The sequence below is a fragment of the Chelonia mydas genome, chromosome 9 (genome assembly GCF_015237465.2).
Source record: "Chelonia mydas isolate rCheMyd1 chromosome 9, rCheMyd1.pri.v2, whole genome shotgun sequence".
NCBI classification, from domain to species: domain Eukaryota; kingdom Metazoa; phylum Chordata; order Testudines; family Cheloniidae; genus Chelonia; species Chelonia mydas.
The window spans coordinates 22,182,276-22,199,069 of record NC_057855.1 but is presented as its reverse complement, the minus strand read 5'-3'; the positions used below and the strand labels follow the sequence as shown (position 1 = coordinate 22,199,069).

Here is a 16,794-nt window from a genome sequence, read left to right as displayed (position 1 = left end):
AGCAAATATGTTGTCATAACAGATTGCTAGCATTGCTCAGTTTTCAAAAAGCATTCCTTCTATTTTTGCCAGGTGCAGTAACCCTGAAAAATGTGTAGCTTAACCTAAAATACAGCTAAGTACATAACTCCAAGAAAACCATGAGCAAATTACCATTAAATTTCAGTAATTGTGCATGTATTTTTCATAGTTTCTTGAAAATACATTATACTTATGCAAGCATTAAGTAAACAGCGTTGCCTCTAGTGTTAGTGAAAAAACTAGTGATTGGTGAAGAAAAAAGGAGTATGAATACTATGGATAGGTATGTGTAGCAGACATAATGTGTCATTTGTTTGAATAAGGGTTGTATAACTTTCTCGTACAAGTGACCAATTAGTGTTTGATTAATTACTCTTCTGTTGGACATAAATAACTTGTTTAAAAAGTCCTAATAGAGTTTTACCTTGTTCATTACATGAACCAGGCATATATTAATTATGAAGTTCTAGAAAACTAAACTAAAACTAACTCCAGCATTGTGTACTGTAAACTACTGTTAGCCAGAAGACCCAGCTTTCTCCCACCTGTCCCAGATAAACAGAACAAGCAATGTAAGGCATCAAAATATTGAATGACAGTTTATTGTGAGAGTGACTGTGGGCAGGAAAGAGAGTTACTCCCATTATATTTAGGGCAAGAACACCTCTGATCAGCTCTGGACAAGAACTAAGTTAAGGGAGAAAGTTGCTGATAAATGCTCAAATAACACACAAACCAGCACCTTGCTTTTTCATTCATCTTTTTAAATCCCAGAAATACGAAAGGAAATTCACTTCTTTAAAAATCCTTGTTAGTGCAATGTTATGGTGAAGAATTAAAAGAGAACGTCTGTAAATTCAATTTTAAGTTCTTTCAGCTACTGCAATTCAGCCGCATTGTAATTAACTATAATGAGGGGTGGTGGGGTACTGCTGAAGAAGTAAGGTTATGGTTTCCAGGTGAGTTACAACTTTGCATTTCCTGACTCCCCTTCTGTGGTAGTGGGAGTTGAGAGTGCTCAGCAACTCCAGTGTTCTGACACAGTGCATAATACTGTATTTTGGTTTACTGTATAGGTTTTTTGGTGTGTAGTTTTTTGCCTGGGTGGTGGCAAGGGTTATAGAAAAAGTTAATTTTGCTACGTTCTTTCTTCTTGCCCTTTTCAGCGCTTTAATGCAAGTCCTGAGGGTTTTCAAATCCTAGACATACCTGAATTCTGGGACAGGGAGGAATGGTCAGCCTGTATGGACTGTAAAACATTCCAAGAGCTTCACCGCAAACAGAAAACCACCTCCATGAGAGACATACAGCTCTTACTGGTGATACTTCTGCAGTGATGTGCAAGTGAAGACACATTCTTACTGTTTTCACAGCTTTTAGCCTCCGAAGGATATCCCACAGTGCCTAGGTGACCACTCTGGCCAGCAGCTCTGCTGCTCTGAAGCCAGGTAAAAAGATGTCCGCCCCCCACCCCGGTAAATCCTCCGGAACTTTGAAATTCCCCTTCCTGTTTTCTTGGCAAGTGCTCACTTATCTGGCCAAGTGATAATGGCTGCTTCATGGAGCAAATGATCCCCTGCTTGGAGCAATGCTGAGCCACTGGAGCAGATCAGTGTTTGGGGAGAGGAGGCTGTACAGGGACTAAGATGCCCTGCGATCAATCCCCCCCACCCCAAGACCTATCCTCAAAATTGAAAGAGCTGCTCTGTGGGATAGCTGCCCTCAGTGCAGTGCTTTCATCCGCGATGGAAGTGCTGCAGATGTGAACATGATCTGATGCCTGTGGAAGTGAGTGAGAACACAAAGCAGCGCTTTTCTTTTACTGCAAAAAGAAAAGGAGTACTTGTGGCACCTTAGTCTCTAAGTACTCCTTTTCTTTTTGCGGATACAGACTAACAAGGCTGCTACTCTGAAACCTTTCTTTTGCTGGTTCCCTATCACAGGTGAAACTGACAGTGCAAAAACTCTGCAAGTGTAGACATAGCCTAAGTTGGGTCAGGCCACTTTTTTGTATGCAAGGTCTTCAAGAAACACTTACTGTAAGTGCTGTAGGAAGAATTTTGGTGAGGCACACTTCCCTCTGATTCAGTAATGAACCAATGACCTAGCACAGTGTAAACTATTAAAACGGAGCAGTCTTCTGACAAGTTTAGCACAAATCTTGGCAAATTCTGGATAGCAAAGTATGAGCAAATATAAAATAGTGTCTGCTGAGCAGTTTAGTCCTTTTTAGACATTGATTCAGGAGACCTTCTTTGAGTTTAACTGGTGGCTTGCTGCGTGGAATACTTCATTCTTTAAAGAATACTCTTAACATATGGCAGTTAAAAAAAAAGATGCATTTTAGGAATAAAAGAATAGAGAGATGTGCCGAGCAAAGGACTAGAAGCTAGCAGATAAGTAAAAATTTCTTTGCTGAATCAGGGGCACACCAAATGGTAATACCTAGGTGCTGCTGCTCCTTCAGTAGATGAACAGATAACATTATTTTAACATCCAGACATTTTGATGTGTTTTGTCGGGTTCATGCTTCTTTGTTCCCCATGCAACCCTCCTGATCACTTCACCTCAGTAGAGACTGTGCAATTGATACCTAGACCCAGGGGCAGCCCTCTTATATATAACTGCTAATCCCCTCAAACTGATTTCCTCTTACCTTGATCCATAAAAATTCTCCAAACAGTTCAGTATGTCAGAATTTGCTTTCTTTTAGTGATCCCAGGCTTAGTGTGTAGCACTAGTTCATCAATTCCCACAACTGCTGTCAAAGATCAACCCTAGATCTCAAGATTTTTTCCCCTCTCTATTAAGCCTTGGATTCAGAAAGGGGATCGTTAAACAAAGTGTGACTTCTTTAAGCAGTGGCACACTTTCCTCCATTCCCCAAATCCGATTTGTAGGTGAACTTTCAGTGGAGTTTCTCCTGGTGATGCAAGTCTAGGGAGGTGGTTGCTTTAGGAACTTCTCTCTTTAACAACCCATACAGTCTTGTGGAGAGGGCTGCCTAAGGGATTGTTCCCTAGGTCACTGAGAGTCCCAGGTTTTCGCCTTGGGGTCTATTTGGTGAGAACTACAGGACACTGGCAGGTTCCCACCCGAGTAACTAGGTTTTTGGAAGGAGGATTATTTCTCTTTGAAGATTTACATTTATCTCCTGGATCCTGTGTTCCCTTTGTAAACCAAAATTCTGTTTCTATCTTCCTTTCATGAAATGGGAACTAACTGCCTACTCAGTAGTGATCTGTTTATCCAAGAAGGTCTGCTTAATTGGACAGAACACAAAAATGGGACTCGAGAGGCCCTGGGTTCTATTCCTGGCTCTGCCACTGGCCTGCTGGGTGATCTTGGCTAAGTCATTTCCCCTCCCTGCTGGTTTTCCCATGTGTAGAATAAGGATAATGACACTAACCACTTCATAAAGTGCTTTGAACTACTGATGAAAAGCCATATATATATATTATAAGAGCTAGATTTTATTGTTTATGACCTAGTCTTTCATTAAGACCCAGTGGTGCTGTATACTGTTGCTGCTTTTCTTCATAAAATGGCCCTTTTTCATATCAACCTCAATGCCTGTATGACACTGTAAGTAGGTAGCGCTATCTAGACATATAAGAGACCCTTATATTTTATTTCAGCTATAGAAAACCATTTTGTAAGTCAGGCAATTTTGTTGGGGCAAAATTTCTCTAAGGCCAGCTGGGCAAGGTGAATTAAATATTCCATTATTTAACAGTAGTCAGAAGAGTTGGAGAGGTCAGTGCTTTGTCAGGCAAAGAGCTCTCTCTATACATGCAGTAACTTTCTCCTGGGCAGAGAGATGTATCTCTTCTCAGAAAGGAGTGTTTAGGCTAGCAGCATAGTCAGACTGTATGTTTTCTCAAAACATTGCAGAGTGGATGCTTTCATGTTATCAAAAGCTGTTTTCAGACAGACGTTCTTAGGGCATTGAAATTTAGTTAATTTTCAAGACCCCTTCCTCCCTTAGTGGACTATCAAAGGTTCCTACGCATTCTAACTGGCAGCTGCAGAAATTGGTAGGTGCAGAAATAGGAATGTTTACTTGTTCTTTTCTTTAGCAAGGGACACCATTTTGTAGTGACCCACTTGGGAGACAGCCAAATAACTTTCATTCACTTGAAGCACCCACAACTTTATTTATTACCTACCTATCTGACTTGCCCTCTGGATGGATAATCACAAACTGATAAAGAAAGAGCAGGTGCAGATGGTTCTCTGGCTCATAGCCTAGTACACTAACCTCTAGACAGATACACTTTCCTTTATTCTTTCAATTTAAAGAAAAACCCTTTGCTTGGTTTAAGGAATTCCTGTGGAGCCTGTTCCTATGGTGCAACTATGGCCCTGATCCTGCAATGAGCTGTATACAGGCAGACCCCTGTGACAGTGTAGATTCACTGATATTTTAATGGGATTCTGCATGGATGCAGGCATATGTCCACACACAGCTCATTGCAGAATTGGGAACTGTGTGCCAACCAGACCAGTTGGCTTGTTAAGAATAGTCTCTTGGAAGAGGTGGAGGGATACTGTGCAGCAAACTAAAAGTTAAACATAAAGCAGCCCCCATGCACAAATACCTACAGAAGGAATAAACTGTTAAAGAGGGTGGTTTTGTGTACTTCGCACCTCACTGTGCCATAGCTGTGTCCGACAAGATTCACGCTATACTTGTCAGAAATCTGCTTTGTGTGAAATGGCACTGAGTCACTTCAACTATAAATAAACCAGTAATGTGTGAAGAGTGGGATAATTTCATGAGTCTTTCTTATGACACACATGATAAATGTCATCAGGAGATTATGTAACACAAGAAGCTGCTTTCAGCATTAAGCAAGGAGTTTTTTGTTTGTTTGTTTGTTTTGGTGGTGGTGTGTGTGTTTGTTTTTTGGTCTTTTGGGGCAAACATTTTGCCCTCTGTCAAGGAAGCTTCTGAAAAAAGTCTTGCTGAGAGATCCCTTTACATTTCTTCAGAAGGGAAAATTAAAATGTAAGTGGTTTTTATAGCATTCTTTTTAAAAAAGGCAGTTTGTGAATGATTGGTCTGATGCAGCCAAAAAAACCCAAAACACTTTAGCTGATCTTCACTCATCAAAAATTGCTGAGATTCCCTAGCATCAGAGCAGCCACAGAGACTATTCCCTACCTTAAGAGGGCTTATCCCCTCTCTACTACCTCTTGTGTACCTAGTTAGGAGTCCCGTCTTTTCACCCTCTTCCCAGAGCTGGAGTTTGGAAATTGTTTCATTATGATTATCCCATATGTGGCCATAATGTCTTTGCTAAGCATCAACATTAAGTCCCCACATACAGGGCTTGAAGGATAGCCGCCTTCTTTCTCCAAACTTCCTTGCCTTCCTCCCCCCTACCCCAACCTGTTGGTTCTGGTTTTTGTTTGTTTGTAAAAGTTGTAAAACTTTTGAAAGAGATGTTCTTTTCCCCCTCCCCATCCAAACATCTCTGCAGTATGCAGCAGAGTAGTTGAAACCTCCCTTTCCAAGGTAAGGTAGTTCTTATTTCTGCTCAGTTCTCTCCCCTGGGAGCAGCCTGGAACTGTTCCTGTCCCACAGTCCTTACGAACTGTAGCCACGTAGCATTCCTACCCTGGTGGAAAGAACACTGAGATGCCCAGGGTTGTTGACTGAGACCTCATTTCCCGTGAAGCCGCGCTGCAGAGATGAAGAATTCCTCACATGGTTGTGGGAGTGATGATTACGTATCAGCCTTTCTGCTGAGATACTGGATAAGGCCCTGAAAGAAGAAACAGAGAAAACTATTGTTTTTATGGGATTTTTTTCCCCTTCAGCTCTTTGCCCTCCCACTTGTGTGAAAACTCTGGTGAATCTCCATCCACCCACATTTCCCCCTGCTTTTTTAATGTACTTGCAAGGATGAAGAGCTGAGAAAAGTGGGGGTAGAGAGATCATCATGCAAGGCCATTTTTGAGAAAGAAATTCTGAATCAGGGATAGATTTTTGGCACTTGAATCAGGGGCTCTAAGGAAAACTCAGGATTCCTGTTTTCTCATAGCCATTTGAACTTGTGAGCTCAGCCTCCACAGGCCTAGGAAATAGTGCTAATAGAAAATAGGAGGGATACACAGATGGCTTTTCAGTAATGAACTGGCATTCCCAAATTTATAGAAATATTCAATTTAGGAAGGAGAAGCATATCGTTGCTTTTTATTGCAGAGATAGGTTTTTGCATTTTCATACTGTACAGGATATTGTGCAAAAATGAATATTACTCAGTACATTTTAACTTTTTACCATGTTTTACCAATAGCCTAGTCTATAATACATCAAGCAGCAATCTCCTCCAGGATAGTATGGGGGACTTCAGGTCAGCATGTCTTCTCCATTGGCAGAGCAGTGAAAAACATGGCTTCACTGATCTCACCATTACATGAGCTAGCAAGAGATTGGAACATCAAAGCTAAGCTACTAAAGGGGCTGGATACATCTAATACTCCTATGCAAAGACTGGCAGAGTTTGAAGGTGTCTGTTAACACTGAGCAGTAGATTGTGCATGATAGGCACTTGCCGGCTTGGGATTGGTGCAGTCGCACCACCCCATGTTGAGCTCTGGAAGGGATTTGTCTCTGATTGGCACAATCCCTCCTGGAATTCTGCAGCATTCAGGGGGGAAGCATGACTAGTGTGACGTACCATAGGAATGTGCTCTTCTTTTGATGGCTGGATGTTTCCATGCCCTTTTGTGGTAGGGGTATTAAGAGGGAGCATTTCTTGAATACAAGAGTGAAAGAACGCTCTGGTGTCCTAGCACCTACACAAGAGCTCGGCACAATCTGGGCTGAGTGTTTTACAGGTTAACACTTGACTGCTAATGTGCCAGGACCCCTTAGGTGTTTTCACTGTTTTAAATTGAAGGTGAGCAGCCCAGCGGTGAACGTGACTCTGAAATCTCATGTTTTTCTATGAGCTACTTGCTAAAACTCCCAGCCCAAGATCACAGATCCTGAGAAATTGTAAAGTAGTACTTTATTTCTTCTTTCACTCTTGTCTTCTATCACAAGACTGTTCATCAATGGAATAAAAAGTTTGTATTTAGTTTCTTTTATATGTTGAGAATTACAGCCTGACCTGTACTGCCATTTGTAAAACCAGTGTATAATCTCAAAATACTACTCTGAAAATGCAATAGAAGATTTACAAAAATGAATGTTTGTTTAGATCTTCTTAAATAATTATCACTGCTGTTTTGGAATATTTGTCCAGCCTCTAAGAATTTTCAGGCCAAATTATCTCATATCTGTGGATTGGATGACAGGGTATTACAAAAGTAAAAAACCAGCTCAGATCTAAAATACCAAGTCATAGTTGTTCCTAAAAATGCTGTGTAGGCAAACTGTGGCTGTGTATAGTTTCCTCTGGATATTTGTCTGATCTTCAGATTTCTTCTCATCAGTCAAATTTAGTTATAGAATAGCCTATTTTTGTTTGGGGCTGTTGCAAAGAACACAGATGTTTGTTTCATTTGAAACAAACAGTGTGGCATTAACTGTTCCCCTGTATTGGATAATATAGTCAAAGCTCCAGCTCAAAATGGACATTACAACAATATAGAAAGTAAATTCTTTAAACACCATTGCATCCTATACTTACAATTCACAGGAAATGTAGAACAAAACATTTTCAAGAAAAGATTTTATGTTTCTCCGATACACTGTAAAAGAAAATAACTGGAATGCATTCCTACTTATTATTTAATGATTCAATATCTTAAACCTATTTTGGGAAGATGGAATACATACCTTGATTCTTTTTTGTATGGAATGTACACCTGAGTTTGGTTTATTCGGCTGTAAATGGTCTTGGCCAAAGAAAGAAATGTTGTCTGATTGAAATAGATTAATGTTTTTAAATTACCAAGGCAATTGTTTATATTTCTGTAATACAGTTACGACTCTCTGTTTGTAAGTATTATTAAAACTTCTAAGCAGTAATCGAAGAACAGCTATAGGAAGGGAGAATGAAGGCAAAGGTCAGAAATGTTCAAGTGAAGTATTGATTTGTCTTTTTTTCCCCCCTTTTCCCTTTAATGAGGACTAGAATGTTTCCACATCAGTTAGCTGCCTTCAGAAAGCACCAGAAGGTCACACCAGCCTCAGACTGATCCTTTTCTTTGTGTCTACAATATAATTGGCCGATTGTGCTAGTGATGAGTGAACCCCCTCCCCCATCACAGTCTCAGCTACATGTTGTTAGACCTCATTGCTAGTTCCCTGAGGAGAACAGCACTGCTACACTCCTCACTAGCAAAGGCAGTGCCATTGCGCAGGTTGAAACAGCAGAAACAGCATCCATTTTAATCTGCAGGAAGCTTCTCGCCTTACAAGGGCGTTCTTTTCTCCTTCAGATGCTGTAAATTTTAACTGTGCAGCTTCTGTAAACATTCCTGGCTTTGGTGTCTGCTCTCTGTATGATGCACTGAGATGGTACACCAGGAAAACTGTTCGTATCAGGTAAGAATTAAAGCTCTGTTACGATGATAGGCATCCTTTGCGGGAGAGAAAGGCCTGACGTTTTCAGTGCAGCAAGTTGCCTCTCTTCGGCTTCTACAGTATTCTTAGTATTGTGGTTTGTTGTAAATCTGATGAGCAGTGTAGAAAATAATGCTTAGTTGGCTTGTAAAATGTGAATTATATAGGTATAATCTGTCCTGACATGTATGTCTATATGGATAGAGGAACTCCTTTAAATGAAGAACTGTTTAAGATATGTTTCAGAGATGGGAAATAATTTTGGGGAACGAATTATGGAACAAATAAAAGGTGCATAAAATAATAGTAAACAATATTTTTAAATGTTAACTTTAAGAGTGTCAATGCCTAAGTTCTTGTGTACACTACACAATGTTCACTAATAAGTAAAAATCTTTAGATGAACTAAGTGGAAAAGGAACTGATAACTGATTTATTTTCTCGGACACTTCCATTCATTGATGCTTTAGGTTCAGTAATATGTATTCATCTGAGTCTTTATGTACGAGCTGCATTTTATGTTATATAATGCGTCAACACTTACTCTGTTACTACAAGTATAAATGAGAGTACTTGATTTAAATTACTTGTATGAAGTGGCTGTTTTAGCACCTTCGTAGTTATATTTGAAGCAAGATTAGCTTTTAATATTTTTAAGAGTTCTATATTCACTGTCCGTAATTGATGCATTAAAATGTAGTGGTCATTTTCACATGCTGTCTTTTCATTGTTCACATTATGGTTTGCTATTTTGATAAATAATCAAAATATGGATTAATTGATTGCAAGCTCTTTGGGGCAGAGACAGTGCCTTTTTATGTGTTTGTAGCACCAGCACAGTGTGGAGTCCCAGTCCTGGTCAGGCCTCTGGGCACTGCCACAATACTAATAATCAGAGATGAAGATGAGAAGATAATTGGTAACAAAGACTCATGTATTACCTTTCCACAGGGCAAAGTAAGAATTTAGGAGTTTACACTGACATTACTTCACTTTCCTAACAATAGATGGACAGTATTATGACACACGCACCTACGTTACAGACTCCTCTCCTAGGGCTTGGTCCTGCTTGAAGATTATTGTTAAACACATGCATCCCCATGCATAAAATAGCATTATAGAAGGGAAGGGAAATAAACCAAAGTACCAGTCAGTACACATAGTACAGAGTTAAAAAATGATTTTTGAGTTTGAAGATTTTTAATCCAATTAGCAGTTTAAAATAATTATTCCAGTCTATCCCCTTCTAAAAATATATTTAAATAATTTTCTGAAGCCTTTAGCCTGTCATATTTTAGTAATTTAATAAATAGCATCATTGTTGTGTCTCTGAGAACGTTTTCCCAGCATAGTTCTGGGAACTGAAGGGTTAAAGGTCGCCTATTGTTTCTTCTCAAATGGAAGCCAGTCTTCTGGGAACTGTGAGTAAGTGAAGATACATTAGGTTGAGTCAAAAACACTGCTATTAGGCTGGATAGCATCCTAAAGCATTTGGTTTTGTGTGATCATAGTACGGCTACATTTTTAATCATTTTAATCTGCTTATTCATTACAATGTGTTCTTTCAAAACAAAAATACTGAATATAAATCACTAGTCATATGTGAATCTTTATTTTAGAAAAATGTCATATGAAAATGATCTTCATGTTTTGTTTAAATACCTCTGTTTGGTTGCACGGAGCAGCAAAACAACCCAAATAATCAAACCCATTAACCTGGAGGTCAAGTTTTAATCCTTCTGTGATCAGCAATCCAGGGTTTAAAATCAAACTACAAGCCATAAATGATTGGATTTCAGCAAGCTAGAGAGGAAGGGTGGCTTCCCTAAACACGGGCTGTGATGGGGGGGAAGGGAAAATGTCAATGTGAAGGCTGCTATAGTCACGTGTGATATCTGTGGTCAAATTCCTTTTTGAAATGTGCTTTAAGTTTTATCAGAGCCTTAAAATACAGTTAATAAAGAGAGAGACCCTATACAGTTTAGACGTTAAATCCCTGCAGTGGCTGTTCAAAAATAAATTCTAAATGCTAAGCAGGGCTGTATATTATGCTACCAAAAGAATCCTAGAGTGGTGGATCAGCAGTACAGGTTTATCTTATAATGGGAGACAGCAAAAAGCAATTCGTTTAAACGCATCTCGCTAGACAAATCTTGTCTGACCTAAATCAACTGCTGCTGCTACTTTCCAAATTCTTGAGGAAATGGTCCATAAAATTAGATTTTTTTAAATTAACAGAATTAACAATTCCAAGAAGAAGAATGCTAGATGTTTATTAAACAGTTTTGGATCATATTCTAAATAATATGATGATAACCCTCCTCCGAAGGTTAAAGATCTGTGCTTTTATGGATTGGAAGAATTATACATTGATTGCAGTGGAATTGAATGTCATATGGTAATGGAATATGAATCCTTTCACTTCTAGGTTATCAATCTGAATCCATACCAGGTCAGTGGTGACCAAAAGTTATTACCACCTGAGGCTGTGTAGTGGCCTCCTTCCAGTTCCCAACTGATAAGTATTACACAAACCACTGCCATCCCTACTCTTATTGACTCAATAGGCATGGACCCTTTCACCATTACAGATCGCCTCTCCAGTTCAGGCATATTGGCATTGGTATGTTGGTAATCTCTTTTACAGCACCATTAAAAGTGATTGAAATTATTTTTGTAAATAATGCCAAACACTTGTGTCAAGGTTCCTTCCCCACTCTGAACTCTAGGGTACAGATGTGGGGACCTGCATGAAAGACCCCCTAAGCTTATTCTTACCAGCTTAGGTTTAAAAACTTCCCCAAGGTACAAACTTTGCCTTGTCCTTGAGCCGTATGCTGCCACCACCAAGCGTTTTAAACAAAGAACAGGGAAAGAGCCCACTTGGAGACGCCTTCCACCAAAATATCCCCCCAAGCCCTACACTCCCTTTCCTGGGGAAGGCTTGATAAGAATCCTCACCAATTTGTACAGGTGAACACAGACCCAAACCCTTGGATCTTAAGAACAATGAAAAGTCAATCAGGTTCTTAAAAGAAGAATTTTAATTAAAGAAAAGGTAAGAGAATCACCTCTGTAAAATCAGGATGGTAAATACCTTACAGGGTAATCAGATTCAAACGATAGAGAATCCCTCTAGGCAAAACCTTAAGTTACAAAAAGACACAAAAACAGAAATAAACATTCCATCCAGCACAGCTTATTTTTACCAGCCATTAAACAAAAGGAAATCTAATGCATTTCTAGCTAAATTACATACTAACTTAACAGGAGCTGTAAGGCTGCATTCCTGATCTGTTCCCGGCAAAAGCATCACACAGACAGACCAACTCTTTGTCGTCCGTCCCCCCCCTCCAGATTTGAAAGTATCTTGTCCTCTCATTGGTCATTTTGGGTCAGGTGCCAGCTAGGCTACCTTAGCTTCTTAACTCTTTACAGGTGAAAGGGTTTTGCCTCTGGCCAGGAGGGATTTTATAGTTCTGTATACAGGGTTACCCTTCCCTTTATATTTATGACAACTTGTTAAGATCAGTGAAATATTTAAGAGACTACGTGTGTATTGTTAACATTATGAATAAATATAATTTAAAAGTAAATTGCAAATGTGTTTTCAACTGATCTCTCAAGACCTGTGTTTTAGGGCTATATTTTTTCTCCTGCAAATTTGACATGAAAAATACCAGCACTTGCACATTTGTTTAAAATACTTAAGACATCTGTGATGTCATCAACATGCATCGAAGAAACACAACCTTAACTCAGGCCCTGATAAGTAAATAAAAGTAAATAAAATATTTTGTTATAATGTACTTCCTTGCCATTTAAATATACCCACATACTATTTTAATGATTTAGGACAGGGGTGGGCAAACTACGGCCCGCGGGCCACATCCAGCCCGGCCCCTGAGCTCCCAGCCGGGGAGGCTCGCCCCCAGCCCCTCCCCTGCAGTTACACCACTGTGTGAGGAGTGCGGCTTGTGCCTGCCCACCTCCCAGGCTGTCCAGCAAGCCTGCCCTGCTGCTCTGAGCGGCCTGGTAAGGGGACAGGGGGAGGCGAGGGCAGGAGGTCCCGTGGGGCAGTGGGGACAGGAGGAAGTTGGATGGGGCGGAGGTTTGTGGAGGGGGGTCAGGAGACAGGGAGCAGGGAGGTTGGATAGGGGGTGGGATCCCAGGGGATCGGGGGGGTCCCAGTAGGGGAGGGACAGGGAGTGGGAGGGTCGGTGGGATAGGAGGTGGGGTCCAGGGGGGGTAGTTAGGGATGGGGGTCCCAGGAGGGGGTAGTCAGGGGTCTCGGGGGGCCTGTCAGGGGGCAGGGGTGTGGATAGGGGTCAGGGCGATCAGGGGACAAGGAGCAGGGTGGCTTAGATAAGGGGATGAGGTCCCGGGGGGTGGTTAGGGGCGGGGGGGTCCCGGGAGGGGGTGGTCAGGGGACAAGGAGCAGGGGGGTTGGATGGGTGGGGAGTTCTGAGGGAGGCGGGAAGTGGGAAGGGGTGGATAGGGTACGGGGCCAGGCTGTTTGGGGAGGCACAGCCTTCCTACCCGGCCCTCTATACCATTTCGCAACCCCGATGTGGCTCTCCAGCCAAAAAGTTTGCCCACCCCTGATTTAGGATCTTAACTAGTATTAAGTAATAAAGCATTTCAGTTCACCATTAAATCTTTTAGGTGCCCTTTGCATAGAGTAACAATCTGAAAATTAAGTGGACGTCAGCTTCTTGCATATTTTCTTCATCTTGATGAATGAGTCTATTGTGAGCTCTTCAGATCATAGTTTGCCTTTTTGTTACATATTTGTACAGTGCCTAGCCCAATGGGACCCTAGCCTTTAGATGCTACCATAATCCTATTATTAACATGGCAGTAAAGTTAAATATCATCACCTCAGACTTATTTCTGATGATCTTCTAAAAGTTGATAAATTTCTGAACTCCAAAACATTGAGACTGAATCTCTGTGTAATATTATACTCCCTAAACAGAATATTGCTCATGGGAGCCATTCGGTTTTGCAGACTAGCATCGATTTGGATATGTACCTATTTCTGTTGACTGAAATGTCAAACATTCTTGGGCTTTATACACAGATAAAAAACTGATATGACCAGTTACATTTGATTTTCTTCAAAGTCCTGCAGTTAGCTCAAAAACAGGTATTTCAGGAAGGGCCTGGGACATAACTCATGGGACAAGATCCGTTTAGATGGAATTTGGATAGTATGGCTCTGTCTATACTAGGATATTTATCTTTTGCTGACAACTTGTACAGCTTGAATTGTGGCTAAAAACTGTTTTAATTCCATGTGTTAACTGAACTAAAACACGTTCAGCATTACTTCAGAAATTTGATTGGACCATCAGTTTTCAGCCTTCCCTCCCCGGAACAGTTCAGTGCCCAAATCCCGTTTTCGGATCCCCCTTCCTCAACATTTCACCCTTGCCCTACTCCAAGCTTTCTGTATGATCTCTGTGCATTAATGTCATGTGGAGCTGCACAAAATTTGGCAGCTATATATGTGCTGAAAGATCAGGCTGCCCCTCTGTATTAAAATTGTATTAAATTTGATTGGCTGCACTTCCATAGAAAGAAAGGGAGAGAGTGGTGTTTCTCAGTAAATGCCTCTTCCTTTGCAGACTTTTTCAGGGAGTTGGTCAGCTTGTACGCTACAAGCTCTCCATTTGGAAAGCAGTCCTTTCAGTAAAGAACTGTGTCTGTAGATCAAGGACATGCCAACAGCCATCTAATTTCCTTGGGAAAAGAAAGAGAGGACCTAAAGTACTCGCTGTTTCAGGCCATTTTAGGGACTTTTCTTGCCACCGCTATGTCAGTCAGGGCTACCTCTTCTTCACACCCGTGACTGATATACCTAGATCAGCAGAGGTCTGGAGTATACATAGGGCCTCAGTAATGCTAATACCAACTACTGAAAAATCATTAGTCAGGGTCTCAAAAAAATAATGAAATTTGATTTATAAATCATTACATTTTTAAACATAACTAATTTGGGGTCCTTTTATTTGCTTTCTGTTTTTCGAGCCTTTAGGAGTCACATTTTGAAGATTTCTCAGCAACCATAAATACTAGAAATGAAAGCTGAGACTCTCAGGAAAAACACCAAATATCATAAGACTCAAGATAAAATCACAAGAGTTGGCAACACTACAGTCTACTTCTCCTGTATGGGGCAGAAGACATGGCACCCACCCTATCTTCCAAAATCATTCTTTTCTTTAGCTGATTGTAAATGCTACAAAACATTTTGTAACAAGGGAGTTGGAACTCAATAGATCAATAGTTCTGGGCACACTGATCACCAATGGAAAAACTGCTACTATTAAGTAAACGAAAGGAGCCTGCCGCTCTGGAGGTGGGGAGCCCTTTAACAGACAGTTTAGACTGCAAGGATGAGGCTGGCTGTCTTTTTCTCTTTGAAGTTGTGAGAGAAGCTCCCCTTCGCTACATGGAAGTGCTTTCTGCCCATTCTGTGGAACTTTTCAGACATGTCTGTATAAATGGGAAGACGGATGATGGCCAGCCTTCAGAGTGGTACTTTCATAATTAGGACTGACTTTAAAAGAGTTTTTCTAAAGTAACCCATTTTTTTCTATTTTTATCAATTTAAATTTTTACAGTTCCAGGAAATTATGGGGCAGGTCAGATAATAATCATTTAATGATAAAGTTTTATAACCATTAAAATGCAAATTGTCAATATCACATATCAAAATGTACAAAGTACCTATCCTTAAATCAAACTCTCAGAAGTTCTCAAGCAGCATTTTTCTTACATTGCCACTTGGTTCATTTTCATTATTACTGATGAAAATATATTTTCATAGGTTTGTGTGTGCACAGTAAAATCAATGTTTATTGGCATTTACTGATTAGAAATGTAATCCTTCCAAACTTGTTTATAACCTAACCAGATATAAAAAATGCTGTAAATTCTACTAATAAATCATAAAGTAGCAACCACTTTTGAGATTATTGTGAGAGGTGTTCATCGGTATAGGTACTCTAGTTGGGTTACCATGATCAGTTAACTAGATAATCTGCTAAAGTGCACTGTTTGGAAAAGATTGGATCCTTGGAACAAAAAGATCATTATGGCCTATTCTCTTTATGGCAGACCTTAGAAAATTTGTAGTTCATCGTTTAGTTTATTTCATTGACTCAGATAAGTGTTATCCGTGCATAATTAAATCTGATAACAATTTCAGTTACAATTGTATTGCTCATTTTTAGTAACCTTTTTTAAAAAAAATAGCAGAAGGCACTGACTGTTTCATGCCTTACTATCAGTATGAAAAATTAAGCTTTTAATGTTAAGACTAAGTAAAAGTTAATCTGTCCTGTTTTCTGGCTTTTATAAAACCTGAAATTGAAATGCATTTTCCCCCCAGACTTTGCATGCACAAAAAGATGGTATAGTTTGAAATTGATATGTAAAATAGTTGTATATGTTCAAGGGGGTGACTAATTTTGATCCTTGAATGTGAAGGAGTGGGTTGTTACATTAGATTCTTAACTGTAGCAGCTTGAGCCACAGGAAGGCAGCATGACCTATTGCATAGGGCAGTGAACAGAGAGTTAGAAGACCTTGGTTCTATTCCTGGCTCAGCCACTGACCTATTTGTGACCTTGGGGAAGTAACTTCCCCTCTTTATACCTCTGCTAACTCTTCCTCCCTTTGTCTTGTCTATTTAAATTATAAACTGTTTTAGGCAGAGACTCCATCTCACTTTGTGTCTATACTCCCCCCACACAATGAAGCCCCTATCTTGATTGGGGCCTCTGAGTTGCTACTGTGGTACTCCTACTACTACTAAAGTTGAGATGCACTCAATATGTGTTTCCAGTTTTTATGTTAGGGTGCCCTAACTACAATCTCAGACTTCAAACTGTCTCTCTCCTAATGCTACCGTTTAAATTCACTGAAGGGAGAAACAGTTTTTGTAACTATAACCATGATTCCAGTTTCATAGCTGATGAAATTTTACGTGGACTTCTCTCTCACAAAAGTAACCCTTGCCCCGCTTTATCAGAAACCTGTTGTCCAACATAGTATTCTGAATTGATTTCTTCTCTCTCATTTGAAAGAAGATGTTCATTGAACAGTGCATTTTCATTTAAGGTTGTGATTTGATTTGAGTTAAAACCAGAATTATCAGCTTCTAGACTAATAAGCTAAATGAACTGATATGACTTATTTTTTTCTGTCAGATGGTCTCATTACAAGGTGAGTCCTGAGAG

The 16,794-nt window shown here is 40.1% G+C and overlaps 1 protein-coding gene across 3 annotated transcripts in view; it reads left to right on the top strand.

Moving 5' to 3' along the window:
- SCHIP1 (schwannomin interacting protein 1) overlaps positions 1-16,794 on the top strand; it is a 111,128-nt gene that overhangs the window by 47,081 nt on the left and 47,253 nt on the right. Inside the window, exon 1 of one of the 3 annotated variants that reach the window (XM_037908874.2) lies at positions 8,201-8,527. The exons of the other annotated variants lie outside the window; for them this stretch is intronic. Within the exon in view, the coding sequence (XP_037764802.1) occupies positions 8,498-8,527 (30 nt within the window). The 5' untranslated portion in view covers positions 8,201-8,497. Of the gene's footprint in view, positions 1-8,200; positions 8,528-16,794 lie in introns of those variants that run through there. 3 annotated transcript variants of the gene reach the window in all.